Below are 22,708 nucleotides of genomic sequence, written 5' to 3'. Positions count from 1 at the left end.
TTAGTTAGTTTGTTTTATATTTCAGATATAACTGTCTGATACATTTATTTATTTCATAGCTTTGAAAGTATTAATGCCAGGGCTGTAAAGAATGGGAAAAGGAAAATCTGCATATAAATGCTACCATTATTAAATATAGTTTCGGGTTTCCCATATTTACAGTGCTAATACTAGAGAAGCCACACAACACTGTGGCAGTAGAGGGCGAAACTGTCACTCTGGCCTGCACCATCTCTGACGCCAAAGCCACAGTCACCTGGATCAAAAACAAAGCTGCCATCCAAGCGGGTCTTAAGTATGACCTGAAGAACAACGGAGCATTCCACCAGCTTCGTATCCACAACCTGGTGCCTGAGGACTCAGGAGTGTACACCTGTGACACCGGAGATGCACAGTGTGACGTCACCTTGACTGTGGAAGGTAAAGAACGATGGCACCTTTAAAAGAAAAAAAAAAAAAAGTCTCTCTCCTGTTGATGAAGAATGTGGACTGAGATAGGATTGAAATTAACAGCTGAAATATTCTTGAACTTCCACTCCCTCAACCACACCCAGTCTGGAATCACTGTGCATCAGCTAAACTTTTGTCTAAAGTCCCTCAGAGATGTTTGTCTTGTCTCAACTATCTGATGCCAAACATTCCACCTTGACATCTGATGCCGAACTTTTCCATTTTAAATTCTAACCAGGTGCCCCAGTGTTTTTCCACAAAGAGCTCAAGAATCAGGACACCATAGAGGGGGATGATGTTACCCTATGCTGCGAGCTTTCTAAGCCAGGTGTTTGTGTCGAGTGGAGGAAAGGAGGCATTGTCCTCCAGCCCAGTATGAAGTATGAGATGAGGCAGGAGGGGTGCATTCAAGAGCTCTGTATTCGGAACCTGGAGCCTGAGGACAGTGGCTACTACACCTGTGATGCAGGAGACCAACTGACCACAGCTTCTTTGGCAGTGCAAGGTAGCCTATTTCAATACTTTTTTGTCTGTCCTCAGGTTTACTTAAAGCGTATTCGTTTAATTCTTACTGTATTCTACAATGTATTCTTATAAATAGAATAGTAGGTGTGTTGCATGGTGTCATTTTTCGTTAGAAACGTTGATCTAATGCTGATAATGAGGAAGTTAGAGGCTCAGTGTATGTATTTTTTCACTCAACAGTGAAAGAAGTCTTCATTGTGTGTGGTCTTAAGACCGTCGACGTCTTTGTTGGGGAATGGGCAACCTTCTCTTGCCAACTGTCTGGTAGGGCACCTGGCAAGGTGCAGTGGTGGCTAGATGGCACCTTGCTGGAGAACAGCCCCTTTAGTGAGAATGGGCTGAGCCACGGCCACATCTACACACTCACCTTAAAGAACCTGGCCACAGATGATTCTGGCACTGTTACGTTCAAAGCTGGCAGTTTAACATCATCAGCCAAGCTCTTAGTCAAAGGTATTATATAAATATATTCAATAGAGACTGAGATAAGCAGTATCTTGTTATAGACCCTGCAGAATTTATATTCTACATTTCAAATACTGCCAACACAGTATGTGTAGCTTATTTTAAATCCAAGGTTTATTATCATTATTTATCATAATTTTAATAGTAAGCACAGGAGACTAAAATGTACCAAATCTTCCTTTCTATTGGATTGGCATTAACCAAATAAAAGTTGGTGCAATTCTTCTTGAAGAACGTAAGTAAATATACCATGAATTATGTTTTCTGCAGGGTTCCATTAAAGGGTTGAAGTTCATGAATAGATTAATGGTGTATAGTTGTACATTTCAGTGCTTCATCATGCATGAGCAGCATTGTTTCTCATTTCATTAATAAGAATAATAATGCAGTAGAGAGTTCCATGCTCTATGCTTCGATACAACCAAAACATACAACTGGGTGCAGCACCACAGCAACCTTTTATAGTACAAAGTAACACCTAAACCCAAACATAAAAAACTAGTCAGAAGAGTCTGGAAAAAATATTCAACCTTAAAGTTTTAATTCAAACAGTCCTTCTTATGTGCTGTATGTTGGGCTGCTAAAATAATAAATCAATGATAATCACGATTATGTTTCTCACTTTTGAAAAACATAATGAATTGTAAAGGACAAATCTTATCATTAATAATAAGGTGTGGCATGCAATAAGTATGTCTTCTTGAAAATATAAATACGATTGGACAATTGCACATGTCGCCCTTTCTGTGTGGAGTTTGCATGTTGTCCTTGTGCCTGCGTAGGTTTCCTCCCACAGTCCAAAGACATGCAGGTTAGGTTAATTAGCAATTATAAATTGCATGTACATGTGAATGTGACAATGGAGGGATGGATGGGGAATGGATGGATGGATGGCTACTCACCTACGTGTCGTTACATTGCCCAGCTACAGTCAATGACCATTAGCGTGTGTAGCAGGTTACATAAACACTCACCCAGCTGTCAACTGTTTTCTTGTGAGGATGTTTGTGGTTTTCTCTATGAAGTATTAGTCTCTGCAAACAGATTCAAGGCTGTATTGAACCCAGGCAGAACTAATCAGACAAAAATGATTGTTCCACATGCAATCTTTGCGTTTAAACACCCTTGGCTCCGCTGATTACCCATTGGCTTAATCATCCCCCACCAGTAGTTTTCCTGACGGGTGGGTCAATCTCTATTGTTAAAGCTAGCAGTCCTGGTGGCTAACTGGGAGCTGCTGCTTGTTCACTGATGTCTCCCTGCTGTTTCGCAATTTCCTGTTCAATGTTTATGCACCAATGTAAAATAAAATCATATAAATGACCTCTTAAGCCCGATTCAGAATTCCCTCTACCTTTCTATATAAAACTTCTATTCAATTTGCTGGCATCATTGGCTCCATTTGGCCAAGTCTTTTCTTAAAAGTGTCGCCCGTTCAAGGTACAGTATTTATAAAGAACGAGCAGTGCCTATAGGACGTATATTCATGGATTGTGAATGATCATGCCACTTTCGTCACTGGCAGATCTTCAGCATTTCCACATTGTCAGCTGAATTTCAGAGATGCACTGAACACTGCTGAATGTTAATCTCCTTTAACTATGCAGTGCTGTTTGAGAAGAAGAGATTAGTTGATCATAGCATGCTGGAAACATACGTCTGTGATTTGTGATCCCTTGAGTCATTGTTTCAGACCATGCACCTGTGGTGTGGCCCCTGTTTAAGTTTAATAGTAGAAGCTAAAAGCGTGATCGTGATTATTATATGTTTTAATGTGCAGCCCTAAGTTCATGTGTCGCTTGGTAATGTAAATAATGAATAATAAACAAATTAGGTGATTGGATTCAGTGGATTAGATTACATCCAGTGGTTCTGGTGATGTTAGGAAAGTGTTGCTCCACCCATCCATGCAGGCTGGCTGCTGTTGAATACCTTCCATTTACCTCCACTATCACACCAAGCCCTGCCCCTAACCTTTAAGCACTAAAACTTCTAACCTCCATACACCTACCTTATGAGTTTGGCATTTCTATCCACGTCTCACTCCCTCCTCTCTCACCAGCTGCCAGCACGTCTTGCCGTTGATTGTGACCATTATCCTGAATTTTGACGGTTGGGCTTTTTGACCCCCTAATGATTTTTTAGAGCTCACATAGGACAATAAAGTGGTCAAAGCGGGCATTATATATATTTTAAGATGCTGTTTCAATGGCACATACAATTTGTACTGGACAATCCACAAAAACACAATAATATCATTCACACATGAACATCACTTCAACATGCTTTTGGGGGTTATAAAGCCCATACGTATGTCATTCATCATGCGGTGCACTTATCTTTATATCTATGGCCAAGCCCTGAACCTCTGACCCCTGACCCCAACCTCAGATCCCACAGTTGAAGTGGTGAGCGAGATGGAGGACCTTTGGGTACTCGAAAACCAACCAGCTGAGTTCATCTGCCAGTACTCTAGGCCAGTCAAGGCTCAATGGAAGAAAGACGGGCAGCCATTGCAGCCTGATGGCCGAAGGGTGGTAGTGGAGCAGGACTGGAATGTGGCTCGCTTGTACATTAGCCATGCGTCCGCTGAGGACAGGGGCACATATTCCTGTGAGACAGAGGGGACCTGTGCGGTCGCTTCACTTTATGTGGAAGGTGAGCTTCCCTCCACATGGAAAGAGCACCAACCTTTAGGGAGTCTCCTCTGCTCCCTCATATCTTATAGTTAGTGTATGTGGTCAGATAAATTGACCAATTACAGCTCATCATAAAGTTTGTGCCCTTTGTTGACAAATCCCAAATTATTTGACTTCCTAAACATTGCCGTCTTCTTAAAATCTTTTTTTTTATCGTCCTTTCTTTCTTAATTTTTCCATTTGTCTTCTACAGGCAAACCCATTCACATTGTCCAGGGCTTGGAGAATGTAGAAACCTTTGATGGAGGGGAAGCGCTGTTTGAGTGTGCCCTCTCTCGTCCTGAGAGCAAAGATTGCCACTGGTTCATTGATGGAAAACCGGTGAAGGAATCCCCTAATGCTGAGATTGTGACATTTGAGAGCGGTCTTCGTCATCTGCTCCTGCTGAAAGAGTTGCGAGTGAAAGACAGTTGCACAGTTACCCTCAAAGCTGGCACAGCATCCACATCTGCCCAACTCTCTGTCAAAGGTGAGTCATGCTAATGAACACCCACAAAAGTTGTATTCATAGCATTATCTTGCCTGAATTATGCATTATAATGTGACAACATATTTTTTAAATTTCTTATAAGGCTGGCAGCTGGATGTTGTGAAGGGCCTTGAGGACAAGGTGGCTGCAGTGGGAGAGAAGGTTGAGTTTTGTGTTGAGCTCACCGAGCCTGTCCCTTCAGCAGAAGTAGCCTGGTATGCTAATGGCGTTGAGATTAAGTCCAGTGACCTCTGGGCTACGAGGGCTGACGGCTGTTCTTATCGCCTTGTCCTGAGAAAGGCACCTCTTTTGCCTCAGCAGGAAATTACATTTGCTGCTAGAGATGCTCTCTCTTTGGCCAAGCTCACGATCATCAGTAAGTGTTTGAAGAAGCTATGTAGACTTTTCTAATTATGTTTTTTAATCTTTAACTTTTTGTATCTTTATTTTTTAAAGCCCTGTGTTTGTAGGATGACATTTTTTTAAAGTTGAATTTACAGAAAAATCTGAAGAATACACACATAACCCTGGTTTTCTAAGTTATTATACTATCATTCCACCTACCAGGTATTCCAGTTATGTGTTCTGCATTGCACCTGTAACATTGTAATCTGTGTAGTTCTGATTATTGTTCATACATGCATGTAACACCTGCTTATTTCCTTCACAACAGCTGTACCTGATCCTCCAGAGGACCCAGAGGTCCTCAGTAAGACAGACAAGTCTGTCACCCTCTCTTGGTTCACTCCTCTACATGATGGAGGGAGTCCCATTCTGGGCTACAGGGTGGAGATGCGGCTGGTAGACAGTGCTCTCTATCTTCCATGTCATTCTGAACCTGTGTGCAACACAGAGTTTGTGGTTGAAAATCTTATCCCAGGGAGTGGCTACAGGTTTAGAGTGGCAGCCATCAACAGAGCTGGGATTGGAGAGCCTGTTGAGTTGCCCCAGACTGTGCAGCTTGGTGAGTGGATGTGTGTGTTTTTAAATGAAATAATTTAGTTGAGTGTGCTTGTTTGCCAAGGCGTTTTGCTTATTGCAATTTGGCTTAGTTCAGTGTGCAATTATTTAGTTAAAATAATAACATTTATTGTGTGGTCATATATAGACAGCTCTACAAATTTGCAGTGTTCTACCAGATGATATGATAATAGCAGTGTAGAGAAATGTAGATGTTTACTAAACTGCTTTATGATGTGTGTGTTTGTTTTCTCATTGTTACACAGAGGCACCCATTCAGCCAGCAATCTGCCCAGGTAAGACATTGTGTGTTTGTTGTGTAGGTTTTTTGTATTTATCCTGCAAGTTCTACTGTGGTTATACATCTCTGCACATGTATCCTTCTCAAACTAAAGTTTAAGCCTTCAGGAATGTCTGGCATGCTAAATTGGAATAAGTAGAAAATAACAAAAAAATTGCCGGTGCAACACAGATGTCTTCTTACTTAATAGTTTTATTTCTTAAGGTGCACTACAGTGACTAACGTTTCGATGTATGGTTACATCTTCATCAGAGTCCTCTGTTGAAGATGTAACCTTACATCGAAACGAAAAGAAATAAAACTATTAAGTATCTGTGTTGCACTGGCAATTTTTTGTTATTTTATACTGTTGTGTCCTGCCTTGGTTGCACCAGATTGTTGTGGTCTGCAGAAGCGCAGAGACCTTTCCTTTTTATTGGAATAAGTAGAGTTTTAGTCGATAGGGTCCGGCATCACAAGTAGGTTTTGTGCTGTGTGGGTACTGACAGTAACTTTTATAACAAAATAGTAACACTGAAACCATTATTGTGGTTATAGGTAAAGAGGCAAAACAGGTTGAGACTGAGATAATGGGGCAACCCAGTCTGCCTCCAGAAGCTGCTGAAGAAGGTGATGTCCATGAGCTATGGGAGGAATCGGCCAAGAAACGGCGCATGAGTCGAGAACCCACTTTGGACCCTATCACTGAACAACCTGAGGAGGACGGTAAAGGTGGTAAAAAAAAATCAGGACAGAAAGAGCTGAAGGCCTCAGAGAAAGTGGAGATAAAATCAGTAGAGAAGGAGCAGGCCATTGCGTCTAAGAAGCAGACAGAGTCTAAATTGTACACCAGCTCTGAGGATGAGTCTGTTCCTGGGGGTTCAACGCTTGTCTCCTACCTCAAGAAGAGCAGCACGTCTACTGTTACAGCGACCAATGAGGCAGAGACACTGACTACTGAGAGGTTCTTTGCACATTTCCAGATGACAGAGCAGAAATCAGTGCAGCAGACTAAAGTGGAAACAACCACAATTCAGCAGACAGATGCAAAACAGGTGTCTACAGGGGAGAGTAACATCATGGAGATCAGTAAAGAGGATGAGCCTGAGCTCAGAGATGCTGCCATTAAGATTCAAGCTGCCTTTAAGGGCTTCAAAGCCCGCAGGGACATGCGCCCTGTCTTTAAAGAGGTCTTTAAAGACCAGACCAAAGAACCTAATGACACCATACATCTAGAATGTGTGGCAGAAGGTAAACCTGATAAAGTGCGGTGGCTAAAGGATGGAGAACCACTGACCGATGGCAAGCACCACCATATTGATATCTACAATGACGGTACTTGCTCATTGGTCATCCCTGCCATCACCACAAAGGACACTGGGGTTTACATTTGTGAGGTCACCAACAAGTTTGGAGTTACTTCTCATAGTGGTAAGGTCACAGTAGGAACGGCGAGAGAATCATCTGGGCGACGGCCACTGACCGTGGGCTACAGTGCCGACAGCGAGCCTGATAGCTCCTCAGGAAGTGAGATGGATGAGTCACTAAGGCAGGCAAGCAGACGTCTCCGGCGCCTGCTGCGCACACGTCTCCCACCAGATGTTGAGGAAGAACCATTTCTCAGCGCAGATGAGGGAGACCTTGGTCCTCCAGATCCCCACTCTTACCGGGAGGACGACAGTTTCATCTACATTCGCTTTGACTCAAGGGCAGAGGCTGAGGTTGCCTCAAAGAGGTTCCAGGAGATGTTTACAATCAGTGGTGTTCCTGTGGAGACCACCATCCTGGAGGCAGGGCTTCTCAAAGTGGAGCTACGAATTAGAAAGATGGGCTACACGCAAGATGGTACACAGACCCCCACACAAGATAGACAGCCTCCTGCCTTTCTGGCTGGAGCCCACGGTAAGAAACACATGGAAGTGGTTGTTAGGATCAATGTACAATTTGTATACACTTTCTAAATCATCGATAGATAACTTTAAAAAGTATCAGTATTGTGACAACATCATGTATATTTTTTGCAAAGATATTCTTCATCATACAAGGGAAGACTGCCACGTCTTAACAATTTTGATGTTGCTCTACTTGCATTATTTTGCTCATTAGTTTACCAATTAAACATATATGCACATCCTTTAGTTGTTGAAGAACGCTTATAGTGATATTTAAAAATTTTGATGATTCTTGACTTTTTTGCTAAATAGGCGTTTTGACAGGCTACAAAGCAGATGTTCCAGACGGTTATCCAGTCAGCTTTGACTGTGTTGTGATTCCTGTGGTATAAACAGGGGAAAATTTGCGCAGGAGAATGACCATTACATGATCAATGAAGACCAGGAGGGCTGCCACCAACTCATCATTACCACTGTGCTGCCCACTGACATGGGTGTCTATCGTTGCACAGCTGAAAACAGCAGCGGCATCGCAGCCACTAAGGCTGAACTCAGGGTTGACAGTGAGTAAACATACATTACATGCGCGCACACAGTCAAACTGGTTCTCACAAGACTAGCAAAATTACACAATCACATGTACATATCGACACACACATTGTCGCTGATTTCACTGAACACTGTTTAATGCTGTATATTAATCTTTTCTTTCAGTGTCTTGCAGCTCAGATTATGACACTGCTGCTGATGCCACTGAGACATCTTCCTATGTCAGTGCCAAGGGCTACATGTCCAGGTATATTTACTATGAATGGTGTTTTATGGTGTTTAAAAATATGTGGAAAAATCCATTTTATAATATGATTAAGTACTGAATTCCTGAGCTGTGCTGTTCTCCCCTCGTGTAGGGAAACAGAGACATTTGAGTCGGTGGCTGAAGATGATCAGCTACCACAAGTTGTGGATGAGCTTCATGATGTTCATGTCAGTCCAGGTTCACCTATTGCTAAGATGCAGCTCAAAGTAAAGGGTAAGTTTTTTGTGATTAACATTTTCATTTTTATTTATAAAAACAAACAACAAAACGGGTAAAGGGTAAGTTCATTAACTAATATTAAAAGTATATTAATTTGAGGCAGCCAAATAACAGCTAATTGTAACTCTTAAAAATGAAGTCAACCCACAGAAAATTGCCTATGACTAAGGATTGTTGTTTCTGAAATACCTATCGTCTTTCAGGCTTCCCCAAACCCAGAGTATACTGGTTCAAAGATGGCCACCCTCTGCGACCTTCAGAAAGGATTCTGTTGCTTACACAGAGAGATGTTCATGGAGTGGAGATCCTGGAGGTGAAGAAAGAAGATATGGGGGAGTACTCTGCTTACATCAGCAATGTAGCTGGTTCTGCTTACTCCTCTGCCCGCCTGATAGTTCTGAGTATGTATGCAAACACCTGGATTGTTGCCTACATAAAAAGCGCACAATAAATTAAAATTGTAATTACTTTCATCTTAAAAATGTATTGAGATATTTACAGATACAGTAACAACTGTATTTTTCAACAGGTCCAGGGGAGATGATGCCACAAGATAAAAGAGGTAACTACATGTTTATCCTACAAACTTGGCACAGGCACTTTAGTAGATATAATAATATTTTTTATAAGTGACTGTGCTTTTGTTTTTACACTATATTTTCACAGACCCCAAGGTGCCTCTGGTGCCACCCCGCTTCATTGAAAGGTTCAGCAACAGAAAGGTGAAACAAGGAGCCAGCATCACTCTTTCTGTCAAAGTAGAAGGTTTGTTTAAGTTACTCTGTGATTGTTTTAACATCCTTTAATGCCTACAGTAATCTATCGACTTCCAAAACGTTTCATCTTGTGTTAACAATTCTCACTACTCCATGTTACTTTTCAGGCTCTCCACCTCCTATGGTCTCCTGGCTAAAGGAGGAATCAATGGAAGATGTCCTGTGGATCAAGGCTGATACCAAGGGATACAAAATAGCAAGCTCTGGGCGCCAGCACAGCCTCATCTTGATGGACGTGGGCACAGAATACACTGGCACCTACACCTGCATTGCCACAAATAGAGCAGGACAGTCCATCTGCACTGCCCACCTCGAGGTTGATGACAGTAAGGAAAGCAAAATCATCTAGACACTCTATATAGAAATTATATTGACTTTTGAGTTTATTCATAACCTAGTAGACACTTAGTAGAGTGAAAACTTCTTAACGCCTTACTTTGTCTCCTTAGTGTGATTGTAATTATTAATTACCGTATGTATCTACCCCTTTTTTACTAGTACCACAACCAAAAAAAGAGACCAAAGCCTCAGAGTAAGTTTTTCTTTGAGATTTCAGATTCAGAATGTCATTGTACATCAAAAAGGCTTGTACAGTACATTTTTAAATACATGCATATGGGACATTGTAACATTTATTCTCCTCAGGGTTCTTGGAATTACAGTTAGTCCTCCAGAAGAGGAAGCTGGCAGAGGAAAAGGTGAGACATATCACCTTATACACTGGAATATTGTTTATAGTAGCATATAAAGTATTGTCTGTTATTTATAGTAACATTAATTATTTGTAGTAATAAATACTGCAATATTTATGCTGTTCTTTCCTCTTTTTGTGTCCCTTAAGAGGGTAAAATGCCCTACCTAGGTGAAGTAGGTACAGAGGAATTCCTCATGAAACTCACCTCCCAGATTACTGAAATGGTATCAGCAAAGATTACCCAAGGTAAGTGTATGTTATGGACCATTCTGTCTATGCAATTCAATATTCAATTAGTTGATTTTAATTTGAAAGAAATTCTAGTTTCAGTTTAAAGGTACTTTCTACTAGAAGTACTGTTATATTTAATAATGTTAAAATATATCCAGGTGGCATTTCAGACAGATGTTAACGGTAAGAAGCCTAACTTGAGTTAATTCAAGTGTTTCGACAAACCAAGTTTAGCGTAACATAACCAGGCTTAGTCAAGTCGTTTAAACCATGATAAAGCAATGATTTAGTTGGCATTTGACTGCAGCCCCCATTAAGCTTTGACAGCATTTAGGCGTTCAGTTCAGTAGTAGATAGCCCATTGGGCTTATTATATGGACACATAAACACAGGAAGATGTTCCAGCTCCGGACTTTGGCTATCTGTAAAAAGGTAAACACTAAACCTGCATGTACAACTATTACCCAGTACTGATAGGTACCTGTGTTCTTAAAGTGGGATGACATATAATTCCATGTAGTATGCGAAATTATTAATTCTTTCATCATAAATGCGGCAAGCTAACTGTGACCAGATAACATACTGTAGGTCAGAGATAGGCAACCAAGGCTAATGATCCCTGAAACGATATACTGTAGGTTTTCGTTCCACACCTTACTAGGTGATATAAAAGGTGAGGACGCCTTCACCCAGAGGGAAACCCTATCTCTTAAATCAACCGCTGTTGTCTGTGGTTGAAATACAAATCTGCAGGTTGCCTATCTCTTTGCTAAATTAGACTGAGCAGTAATCTTCTGATTTGCATTTGAGACATGCAGGCTGCAATTAATGGCTTTGCTTTTTACTAATGCTAAAGATGCTGAAAGTAATCCACACATTATGTTGGATACAGTGCTTCAGTTTAGTGTTTTGTTACTTGGCAGTCAGGTTTGGTTAGTTTCAGTGAATTCATTCTGATTATTCAAGAATTTTGAAAGTGTTGTTTAAAGTTTTTAAACACTTCAATTCTTGAATTAGAATTCACTTTCCAATAGATTTGAGGATGACACCAAACTTGAGTGTTCCTTTTCTGCTCTTGTCAGTGCTTGTTTTTCAGCATGTTTTGCTTCATCCATGAGTATATGTCTTCTCATTGCTTCATACAGACATTTCTCTACCACCTTTACATTCATCAGTTTAGAAGTCCAACCAATTAAATGCTCATCCAATCATTAATTTGTTATTCAGACAGCTTACAGAATCAGGAAGTGCTCCAGTGGATGAAATCTTGGCCCAAAACTACCAGTATGTATCCCAAGTGCTTCAGATTCACAATTAATATACTTTTTTCCCCCATTGAGTTATGCATACAGATGATTTGTGGAAAAACTTTTTGAGAGTCCTTTTACACACAGGATAAACAAACACCAACAACATCATGCGTTATGTTTGAAGGTGCAGCCACAACAGTGTCCTCCTTTCCTGTGTTAGCATTATAATTTTTAAAAAGTCTAATTGAAATGGATTTCAACATGATTTTTAAATGACTACGAAGTCTCACCAACTTATAGCTGGAATACATGCTCACCATGTGGAGAGCTCAGATAATAAGCGTTATCTGTACTGTAGCTTTTTCTTGCATGTTGCCACAATACTAACACACAGCAAAGCATTTATAGTAAAATGATTGTTGTGGAATTTTTTTCATTTTTCTTTTCTTTACATTGCGAATAAATGTAATTAGTTTGAACTAAAATCTAAAACGATATATAGGGGTAGTCCTCTAAATGTTTGGATGAACATTACCAAGTAAATAAAGCACCAGTAGATGCCAGCACAGTGTCAGTTAGTGCTTTAAATGTGACTGGTCTTGCCTCAGCCGGGCTCTGACAAACGGGGCACTAATAACTGCTACCAAATTCAAGCCAAACACTTATTTCTTTTCATCTAGCGAAGTTAAGTATGGACATTTCTAACCATGGTACATAACAGTGAAAATTAAGTTTAAAAGAGTGATAGATTATTGTAATGGTACATGCTCTATTTTTTCACACAATTGACCTGTCTTCCGTCCTTGCTTCCCCAGCTTCATTACGCGTACCAGGTGTTGACAGTGATGATGAGACCAAGACTCCTTCTCCATCACCTCATCACGGTCGCTCTCGTCCTCCCTCCCTCATTGCTGACTCCTCCTCTGAGTCTGATGAGGGGGATGCCAGGGGAGAGGTGAGATATAGATATTCTCAGTGTGATATTTTGTTGGCCAGAATGTTTCACTATAAACAATTTTTTTGTATTGGTCATAAATATGGGGAAGACACCCTTAAACAGGTACCACTTAAAAAATGTCATCTGGTACAGATTTGAACGGTACATTTTAAATGATAGATTCACATTATTTCAAGTCTGTCTTAAAACAATATTCACATTCCCATATGTTTTTTTTTATGTTTGTGCTTGGTGTAATCATTCATCCTGTTCATACTGGCCAGTAAAAGATCCCTCTCTAATGTCATATTCTTACAGATGTTTGACATCTATGTGGCAACGGCTGACTACAACCCCACCAAAGCAAGCAAAGAATCCATCTCTCTAAAGGAGGGACAGTATGTTGAGGTTTTGGACTCAGCTCATCCACTCAAATGGTTAGTCAGGACCAAACCCACCAAAACTACACCATCCCGCCAAGGTTGGGTCTCACCTGCCTACCTGGACAAGAAACTCAAAGTACGTCTTAAAAATAAAGCCACTGATCCACCAACATAACCTTTAATAATTCATTGTCTTGACGCCTTTGAACATTTTTAGAGTAATCGTAAAAATGTGTAATCTTCCAGCTCTCTGCTGATACGAGTGACCTTCCAGAGACAAGTGTAGAGGAGGTGTCTGAGGGTGAATACAAGAGGAAATTATTGTAAGTAAAAGATGTCTACACTCACTTACCAAATACTGGAATTAAGGATGTACCATAACCAACTATTATACCATGTCCCTAGCCAACTGATCCAAGACCTGATAAATGGTGAATCACAGTTTGTAAAAGAAGTAGACTTCTTTACATCCCATCACATGAAGCATGCAGACAGCCCTGATGCACCGCCTGATGTCAGCAGCCAAAAGGAAGCCATATTCAGGAACATTGATGATATCAAGGCCTTCCATAGCAAGTGAGCTCACCTCTTCTGTAAAAAGATTTAATTAAAGACAGTGAGATTAACCGTGAGATTTTCAGTGCATTAACTTCCCCACAATTTTGTTGTTAGGGCATTCCTCCCAAAGTTGAACGACTGTGACACAGATGACGATGTAGCCATGTGCTTCCTGAAGAACAAGGACGGCTTCGAGAAGTACCTCCAGTATCTTGTCGGTCAGAGTCAGGCTGAATCTGCTGTCAGTGACAAGGCTGTTCACAGCTTCTTTAAGGTAACACCACAACTTTTGCGGTACTGTGGGTTATGCAGTGTGTCAGAACCTAAGTCCATCACACTCTAATCCTAAACTTAACATTGTTACCATACTATTACAAATTTGTTGCCAGCCTATTTAAAGCTGTAATTTCTTTTGTAACTTACTACTATATACTTGTATTTGCTACCTTGTAAATACTTTGTCTTTAGGGTGACTGTGACAGGACTCTGCAACAGTATAAGTATTTAAATTAAAAAAAATCTTCCTTTTGTTACATTGTAGGAGTACACAGAGAAAGTACAAGCCAGTGCAGACCCTGCAGATCCCCCTGTACGCAGCATCAACGCCAGCCTCCAACAGCCACTGGAGAGGATTCAGAAGTACAAGGCCGTCCTCAAGGTGACAGCTTTGACACACAATATGAGTGCACTCTAATGAGGTTCAATTCTCTGCATTACAGATAGGAATACAGCACTCGCATGTGTAAGGCATTTGGTTTTAGAGCTGCATCACTGTCACCGCACTCTTATCAAAATCTCTTCTCCAACATCTTCAGGAGCTCATCCGAAACAAGGCAAAAAATGGCCAGAACTGCTGCCTACTGGAAGAAGCTTATGCCATGATGTCTGCGCTCCCTCAGCGCTCTGAGAATACCCATCATATCTCCATGATCGAGAACTATCCTGCCACACTGGAAGCATTAGGAGAGCCAATGAGACAGGTAGGTGGAGTTACTCTGACATTCCTGATTGGTACACTGATTATAGGCATAATTGTGTTTGTTTGATTTTTTTTCTGTATGTTTTTTTTTTGATTTGAAACCAGGGACCCTTCCAAGTGTGGGAAGGGGCTCCAGGAATTAGGACGTCCTCTAGAGGTCACCACCGGCACGTCTTCCTGTTTAAGAACTACTGTATAATCTGCAAACCGAAGAGAGACAGCAACACTAATACACAAGCATATGTCTTTAAGAACATGATGAAGGTAAGACTTTTAATGTTATCACACATTTCTTTCTTCTTTATCGTAATCTTTCCTGATCAGCAGCCTAAATGATGTTTTCGTTTCGTTGCAGTTGAATAACATTGATGTGAATGAGACAGTGGAGGGTGATGACCGTGCCTTTGAGATCTGGCATGAACGCGAGGACTCTGTGAGGAAATACACCTTGCAGGCCCGAACTGTTAACATCAAGAACTCATGGCTGAGAGACTTTAGAGAACTGCAGCAGCGATACAGCATGCCTGCATGGAGTGAGTGAAACACACACACACACAGTCTAACTGTTTTCTCTCTTTTATCACTCAAAATATATTTTGATATTCTCCTACTTTCAAACACCACCTTTCGTAATTAATCTCCTTTTACAGGTCCTCCTGATTTTGATGAAATTCTGGCAAACTGCACAGCAGAGCTGGGACAGACTGTTAAGCTGGCCTGCAAAGCCACTGGAGTACCCAAACCTGCCATCACTTGGTATAAGGGTATGCCATTTGCATATTTTTTGAGTAATATGCTCTATTAGACAATACATAGACAAGGGGAGAGGGGAGGTAATGGCACATATCACTGAGTGACAGACTAACTTTTGTATACAAACCGTATCTGAGGCCAAATGTGTTTCATCAATGTGTGGTTTACTTGTTGGATGTAGATGGACGTACAGTGGAGGCAGATCCTCATCACATCATCATTGAGGACCCTGATGGTTCCTGCACACTGATCTTGGATAACATGACAGCAGATGATTCCGGCCAGTACATGTGCTTTGCCTCAAGCTCGGCTGGCAATGCCAGCACTCTTGGCAAGATCACTGTACAGGGTAAGTGGCAAAACAGTGTAATAGTGAATGCTTTAATTTATACTTAGTTATAATGCAACACAGAAAACATCACTAATTTGTCACACTGTACTTTGGCCAAAATTAAAGACCTTTTGGAATTAAGTAATACATTTTTGTGAAGCCAATTTATTTTAATTAGATATTATTATTCAAACATGTACTATATGTTGACATATTTCTTGTAGTGCCTCCTCGTTTTGTGAATAAAATGAGGAATGCTACATTTGTTGCTGGTGAGGACGCTCAGTTCACCTGCGTCATACAGAGCGCCCCCAACCCCAAGATCAGGTATGACATTTGCAGAACATTTTAAGTAAATTCAGGAGGTCCTTTGAAACTTCTGTTGCATTGTGTTAACCTCTTTTTCTCTTCTCTGGCTGTGTTTACGGTCAAGGTGGTTCAAGGATGGCAGGCTGCTGACTGACCAGGAAAAGTATCAGACCTACAGCGAGCTCCGCAGTGGGGTTCTGGTCTTGGTAATAAAAAACCTGACAGAGAGAGACCTGGGACACTATGAGTGTGAGGTTGGTTGACATTCAAAAATCATACTTGATTCACAAACTTTGTTATAGTGTTATTTAAACTAATATGTAAAGAAGGGAAAGTATAAACGTTAACTCTAAGTCGGTTGATATCAATTAGCAACAATAAGTCATCTTTGGCTCTTTAAGACTCTAAAAATATATTCTCTGCTTTTGCCAGTTGTCCAACCGTCTGGGCAGTGCCAAGTGTGCTGCTGATTTAGTTCCACTGTCTGCTGTGTCTCGCACTGGTGAGCAGGCCATCACTATTGAAGGTAAGAACACTGACTTTATGCACTAATATGCACCTTTTTCAGGTTCTGAATAATAATTCTTTTAATGCAGATTTAAATACACACAAGGAGTTGATGCGTCTTTCACTCTAGCTGGGATTTCTTTTTTTTACTTTAAATAAATGCTCTCATTTTGTCTGTTAAATCTCATTTGTTCTGCTTCCCCCATAGTTACTGAGCAGGAGACTAGAATACCAAAGAAAACCATCATCATGTAAGTGTGGAAGCTAAAATTAGCTTTGTATCTAAAGCATGTCTGTTGCCTGGTTGTACTTCAGATCATCCTCTAGACAATTTTGTCTCTGTATTACAGGTCCTAATTACAGTACTTCTGTAAGAAATGTTACTTTTTGATACAGATGCACTCAGTGTTTGATTTTTGCCATTGCTGTGTAGATATTTCTTGCTAAAAGATAAAATGGACTTAAAGGCAATTTGGTGTGTGTACTTCTCTTTCTCTATGGCTCTGTGTATGCATTGTCATGTTGTATTTAAAGCCTGAGTGCAAATGATTCTATCACAAGGATGTTGAAAGGATGGGCTGTCTTCACCAGGGTGCTGTCTTCTTTAACTAACAACTTTGTTATTGCAGCTCCTCACACAGCATTTGTATTTCAATCCCACACGTCTTACTGTAGCAACACAATAGGCAGTGCAACAAGCTTATGGTGGTATGTGGGATGCGCTTACTTGACATCAGACTTTCCTTTCTAGGTTTTGGGGCATCAGCTTTTCCTATTTAGTTACATAACTCAGTGTCACTTATACTGGTGGATTATGAGGGGTGGTGTAAGCCCACCAGCTTCAGTTATCGGAGTCAAAACTGCATGCAGCCTGCTATCTCTTTGTCTATAGCTCTAATCTTGTCTGTGTTGTCTGTTTCTCTTGACTCCAGTGAGGAGACTATAACCACTGTGGTGAAGAACCCACGTATGAGGAGGCACAAGTCCCCAGGCTTAACTGTTGCTGGAGCCCACCGCTCGGAGACCTCCACCCCAGAGCCCCCCACAGCCAGGCCGAGGAGGATGCCCACTCCAAGAAAGACCACCATCCCAACCCTCTATGTTACTGAGCCCCAGGGTGCTGGAGCCAGGGCCATGGAGAGCAAGCCCAGGTGGGTTGAGGTAGAGGAGGTCATCGAGTATAAGGTCAATAAATCTCCCAGGCTGCCCAGGAGGAGAGGTATCTCACCGGCAGGGTCTGATCGTGCAGCCACTCCTTCCAGACCCAAAAGGTCTCCGCTGGAAAACCCAAACGCTAACAATTCCAACAACAAGCTGGTGGAGCAGGCCCAGCTGCAGGGAGACGTTAGCAGCCAGCCGCTCTCCTGGGATGAAGAGGAGGGTAATGTTTCCTCTGTCTCTGTCTCTGGAGTCACTGGAGAGCCACATGAGCTCTCATCTGTCCTCACTCCAGCTGGAGAGGACAGCGAGGACCTGGATGATGAACAAACCGTCATCTTTGAACCTGATGATGAAGATGATGATGATCACAATTCACTTGGAAAGCAGCAGCCTAAGATTCTGACACAAGGAGGCCGTGTTCTGACCCTCGAAGACTTGGAGGATTACGTCCCAGAAGAAGGAGAGACTTACGGTTCCTCCAGCACCCACAGCCCTGCTGCGGAAAAGCCCTGCGAGATCTCTGTGCTCCAAAGGGAGATCGGCGGGTCCACAGTGGGACAGCCGGTGCTCCTCAACGTGGGGCGGCCTGTCGTGGTCCCGAGGCAGAGGAGCGGCTTCTTCAGCCGCTTCAGGGATCATCTCTCCAGCAGCCTTTTCTCATCTGCCGTCCCCCAAGCCAGCGGAGCCCAGTCCAGGACGGAAAGGCATGTCCCCATCCAAGTGAGCCACGCAAAACTGGAAGTGAAGCCTTCATACTGCTCAGAGGTGCAGAGAGTTGAAGGTGGGCAGCGGAGCTTTAAAACCAAAGTGTCAACTCAGACCTACGGCTACACGTCAGTGGGCAACCCAGTCACTCTTCAAATTAGTGATAACCTTTATCAGAACCAATAGTAGCAACTAATTTTAATCTGGTACCACAAACCCTCTTAGTCTTAAATGGGGACATTTCTACTTACATGAGGAATAAGACATATCCTAACCTGAAGTATATTTACTGCATTTGACAAACCATTCCATTTTGAAGCTGCCTTTCAGAAAATAGGCTCATCCTCTGAGTCTTTTTCTTGACAAATGGTTAGAGTCAGATGGCCTCTTTAGACTAGGCGAGTTGGAAAATATGTCACTGTAAGCATGCATCAGTCCCAACCTGCTCTGTTACACTTGCTTTATGACATATGGAAAATGTGTTGTACAATATACATGGTGGATAGAAAAAAAGGAAATTAAGGTTTGACATTTTACTGAAGAACAATGTCATCGTCTTTTGTTGAGTTAAATTGTATTTAAAGAAATACGTGTTTCACCTCAACACACCTTCACAAAATCATGAACCTTGACGCACCAATATTAACTGATCCAGGCATTATCCTTAGTGATGACTCATATATACATAAACAAATAGTTATACAGTATATTTAGGTATATATATTGTTTCGGTTTCACTTTTGTACTTTTTAGAAATGTTACCTTTGGCACTTTAGCAGTGCTTTAGATTCCTGGAGCAGCAAATGTTGGAGTTAATGACTATTAGTGACGTCATGTTTCTAGTTCAGTATTGCTATAAGTTCCTTTAAATATGCAACACTGATGATGTACAATTAACAACAGAACGTTGGTGATCGTTGTGGTCCCTGGGCTGTTTAAGTTTCATCAAAGATGTGCGGTCAAAATATAGTCAGTTTGGCAAAATCACAGATAAGTTCTCTACTACTTTGGTTATTTGTGAATAACTTGTTGGTGAGCAGCTTGAACAAACATGGCCTTTCTACAAGCAGATCATGTGGAAGGTGAACCTGTTTCACATCAGATCTCTGTGTTTGACTGCATTTGTGTGTCATTTATTATTATTGTGAAACAGATGTTTCTACCATTAATTGAATGTTATGCTCAGCTTTACAGACATTTTTGTGTATGTCAATGCAGTGAAATCACCTGTGAATTCACAGGATATCACAGGGTCAGTCATATGTTAGTGATAGATGTTTAGATGAGTGACTGCATGTATTTGCTTTTCCAAGGCAATGTGTTTATCCAGTGTAACCAGATCTGTAATGTTGTATTTGATTGCGAGCAAATGTTTGTGCAAAGTACTTGAGCTCACAGAATTTACTACCTTTTCAATTCAAAAAGTGACTACAATTTAGTAACTGTTCACTTAAAGATTTGTGGTGTTTGTGTTGCTTTTAAAGGTCTTTTAGTCAGCTACAAGGATCATGTTATGTATTAATATTAAAACACTAACCGATTGTAATTGCTTGTACTGTACATGTGTAGTTTTTGGGAAACATGTTTGAGTACTCAGTGTTAATAAATAGATGTACTGCAAATAATAACTATGGCCAGTTTCTTTCACAATTCTTATTTATAGCACACATTCTAATAATTGTATTGTAACATACCGTATTTATTTAAGTTTTAACAGACAATGTCTTGTTACTGCTGGATGTTTAATGGACTTCAGAAATACATCATATTTTTCCACAACATAGATATTGTTATAAGAGCTGGTTATTGTAGAATGGCAAACCCCAGGACTGCACGGAGCTTAATAAGTATGATGAACATTTGCACGACTCATTACTTTAAGAAATAACTGTTTGTGGAATTTTTTATATCCACTTAATCATTTTCATTTAATGGAAAAGAAAACATACCAAATGAAATTATATATACTATCACTTATTTATGACCTTTTGGCATACTATTACATTTTTATGACATACTGTATACTATGGCTTTTTATGGCAAACTATATTATGAAACTTTTTATGACATACTATACTTTGACTTTGTATGGCATATTATATTATAAAACTTTATGACATACTATACTTTGACTTTTTATGACATACTATACTATGATTTTTTTTAACAACACTTTTTATGCCAACTGTACGATGACTGTTTTATGACATTTTTCACGACATTCTATACTATGCCAAATGTATGGCACATTACACTATGAGGTTCCAGCTGCTGCTGTGGTGGTATTGGGGTGTTGTTTTCTTGTGCATTAAAGTTGAAGTCTGTTAATTTTTTGACTAAAATCACTACCATGATTAATATTAAAAACATCAATATGATAAGAAAGCCTCCTAATCACACCCTGATTACAGTGAAGAGAATACAGTTACTCTCTGACTCTACAGCCTATCCATCCAGTTGTTGTACAGATCTATGCTATCTGTCAGCTCATCTCCAAATTTGTGGTTGTCTACTACAAGAAGTGTGTGGATGAGACATCCAAGGAGAGCAAGGAAATTCTGGTCCAGTAAGACTGGACCCTGCTAGTTGCCGATCCACTGCCACAAGTCCAAGGAGTTCATTATGACTTTTTTATGACATACTATGCTATGACGTTTTATGCCATATTATGCTATGACTTTTTTATGACCTACTAAACTATGATTTTTTTTATGACTTTTAATGCCATACTATACTATGACTTTTTTATGACATACTACTATGAATTTTGTATTACATTTTTGTGACATACTATACTATGACTTTTTGCAACATTTTTATGACATGCTATACTACGACTTTTTTTCATGATATACTATACTATGACTTTTTTATGACTTTATATGACATACTTTACCCTGACTTTTTTAATCACCTTTTTCAACATGCTATACTATGACTTTTTCATCACTTTTTTCAACATGCTATACTATGACTATTTTATCACTTTTGTTCGACTTACTATACTACGACTTTTTTCGACATACTATACTAAGACTTTGTTATCACTTTTTTCGACTTACTATACTATGACTTTTTTCAACATAGTATACTATGACTTTTTTTATGACTTTTTGAAATACTATACTATGACTTTTTATCACTTTTTTCGACTTACTATACTACGACTTTTTTCAACATACTATACGATGACTTCATCACTTTTTTGAAATACTATACTTTGACTTTTTAATCACTTTTTTCCAAAAACTATACTAATACTTTTTTAAATCACCTTTTACTACATACTATACTATGATTTTTTTCGACATACTATACTATGACTTTTTCGACATACTATACTATGACTTTTTCGACATACTGTACAGTGACTTTTTAGACATACTATGCTATGAATTTTTTATGAAAGTTTTGTGACATTTTTACAACATACTATATTATGACTTTTTTAATAACTTTTCATGACATACTATACTATGACTTTTTATGGTGTACTATACTATGACTTTTTATGAAAAAAAATACTATGACTCTTTGGCGTACTATACTATGACCTTTTCGACATACTATGACTTTTTACGACTTTTTTTATCCATTTTTCGACATGTCCAACTATGACTTTTTTTTTTTTTTTTTTTTAAAAAATATACAATTTTTTTTTTTCCTTTTTTTCAACATGTTATACTATGACCTTTTTCAACAATAATATGACTTTTTTATGACATACTATACTATGAATTTTTTATCACTTTTTTGAAATACTATACTATGACTTTTTAATCACTTTTTCCAACAAACTATACCAATACTTTTTTATCACCTTTTTCAACATGTTATACTATGACCTTTTTCAACATATTATACTTTTTTGTAACTTTTTTTGACATACTATACTAAGACATTTTATCACCTTTTTAACATGCTATACTATGACCTTTTTCGACATACTATACTATAACTTTTTTCGACATACTATACTATGACTTTTTTCGACATACTATACTATATACTATAACTTTTTTCGACATACTATACTATAACTTTTTTCGACATACTATACAATGACTTCTTTTGTCACTTTTTTTCAACATGCTATACTATGCCTTTTTTATCACTTTGTTTGACATACCATACTATGACTTTTTTAAGATCATTTCTTGGGCATTTGTAGGCCTTTATTTGGATAGGACAGCTTAGACATGAAAGGGGAGAGAGAGGGAATGACCTGCAGCAAAGGGCCGCAGGTCGGAGTTGAACTCGCGGCTGCTGCTTTGAGGAGTAAACCTCTATATATGGGTGCTTGCTCTACCAGGTGAGCTACCCAGGGGCCCACCGTACTATGACTTTCTTATCACTTT

General features: G+C 39.9%; 1 protein-coding gene across 1 annotated transcript in view; it reads left to right on the top strand.

Moving 5' to 3' along the window:
• LOC120568841 (obscurin-like) overlaps positions 1–19,978 on the top strand; it is a 54,711-nt gene extending 34,733 nt beyond the window's left edge. Inside the window, 37 exon segments of the mRNA XM_039816564.1 lie at positions 163–420; positions 689–955; positions 1,156–1,428; positions 3,832–4,098; positions 4,333–4,608; positions 4,712–4,984; positions 5,282–5,572; positions 5,835–5,864; positions 6,407–7,750; positions 8,053–8,127; positions 8,130–8,303; positions 8,455–8,536; positions 8,649–8,770; positions 8,980–9,177; positions 9,306–9,338; positions 9,443–9,541; positions 9,660–9,878; positions 10,051–10,084; positions 10,198–10,250; positions 10,394–10,492; positions 11,705–11,761; positions 12,543–12,682; positions 12,983–13,183; positions 13,294–13,370; positions 13,453–13,623; positions 13,720–13,879; positions 14,147–14,263; positions 14,421–14,585; positions 14,690–14,848; positions 14,940–15,117; positions 15,235–15,348; positions 15,519–15,686; positions 15,893–15,995; positions 16,102–16,231; positions 16,410–16,503; positions 16,693–16,735; positions 17,417–19,978. Coding sequence (XP_039672498.1) covers positions 163–420; positions 689–955; positions 1,156–1,428; positions 3,832–4,098; positions 4,333–4,608; positions 4,712–4,984; positions 5,282–5,572; positions 5,835–5,864; positions 6,407–7,750; positions 8,053–8,127; positions 8,130–8,303; positions 8,455–8,536; positions 8,649–8,770; positions 8,980–9,177; positions 9,306–9,338; positions 9,443–9,541; positions 9,660–9,878; positions 10,051–10,084; positions 10,198–10,250; positions 10,394–10,492; positions 11,705–11,761; positions 12,543–12,682; positions 12,983–13,183; positions 13,294–13,370; positions 13,453–13,623; positions 13,720–13,879; positions 14,147–14,263; positions 14,421–14,585; positions 14,690–14,848; positions 14,940–15,117; positions 15,235–15,348; positions 15,519–15,686; positions 15,893–15,995; positions 16,102–16,231; positions 16,410–16,503; positions 16,693–16,735; positions 17,417–18,536 — 7,664 coding nt within the window. The 3' untranslated portion in view covers positions 18,537–19,978.
• Positions 19,979–22,708: the final 2,730 nt, after the last annotated feature.

Source organism: Perca fluviatilis, chromosome 11, assembly GCF_010015445.1.
Source record: "Perca fluviatilis chromosome 11, GENO_Pfluv_1.0, whole genome shotgun sequence".
In the NCBI taxonomy this organism is placed as follows: domain Eukaryota; kingdom Metazoa; phylum Chordata; class Actinopteri; order Perciformes; family Percidae; genus Perca; species Perca fluviatilis.
Note: the sequence above shows the minus strand (reverse complement) of the source record. Positions and strands in the feature narration are given on the sequence as shown.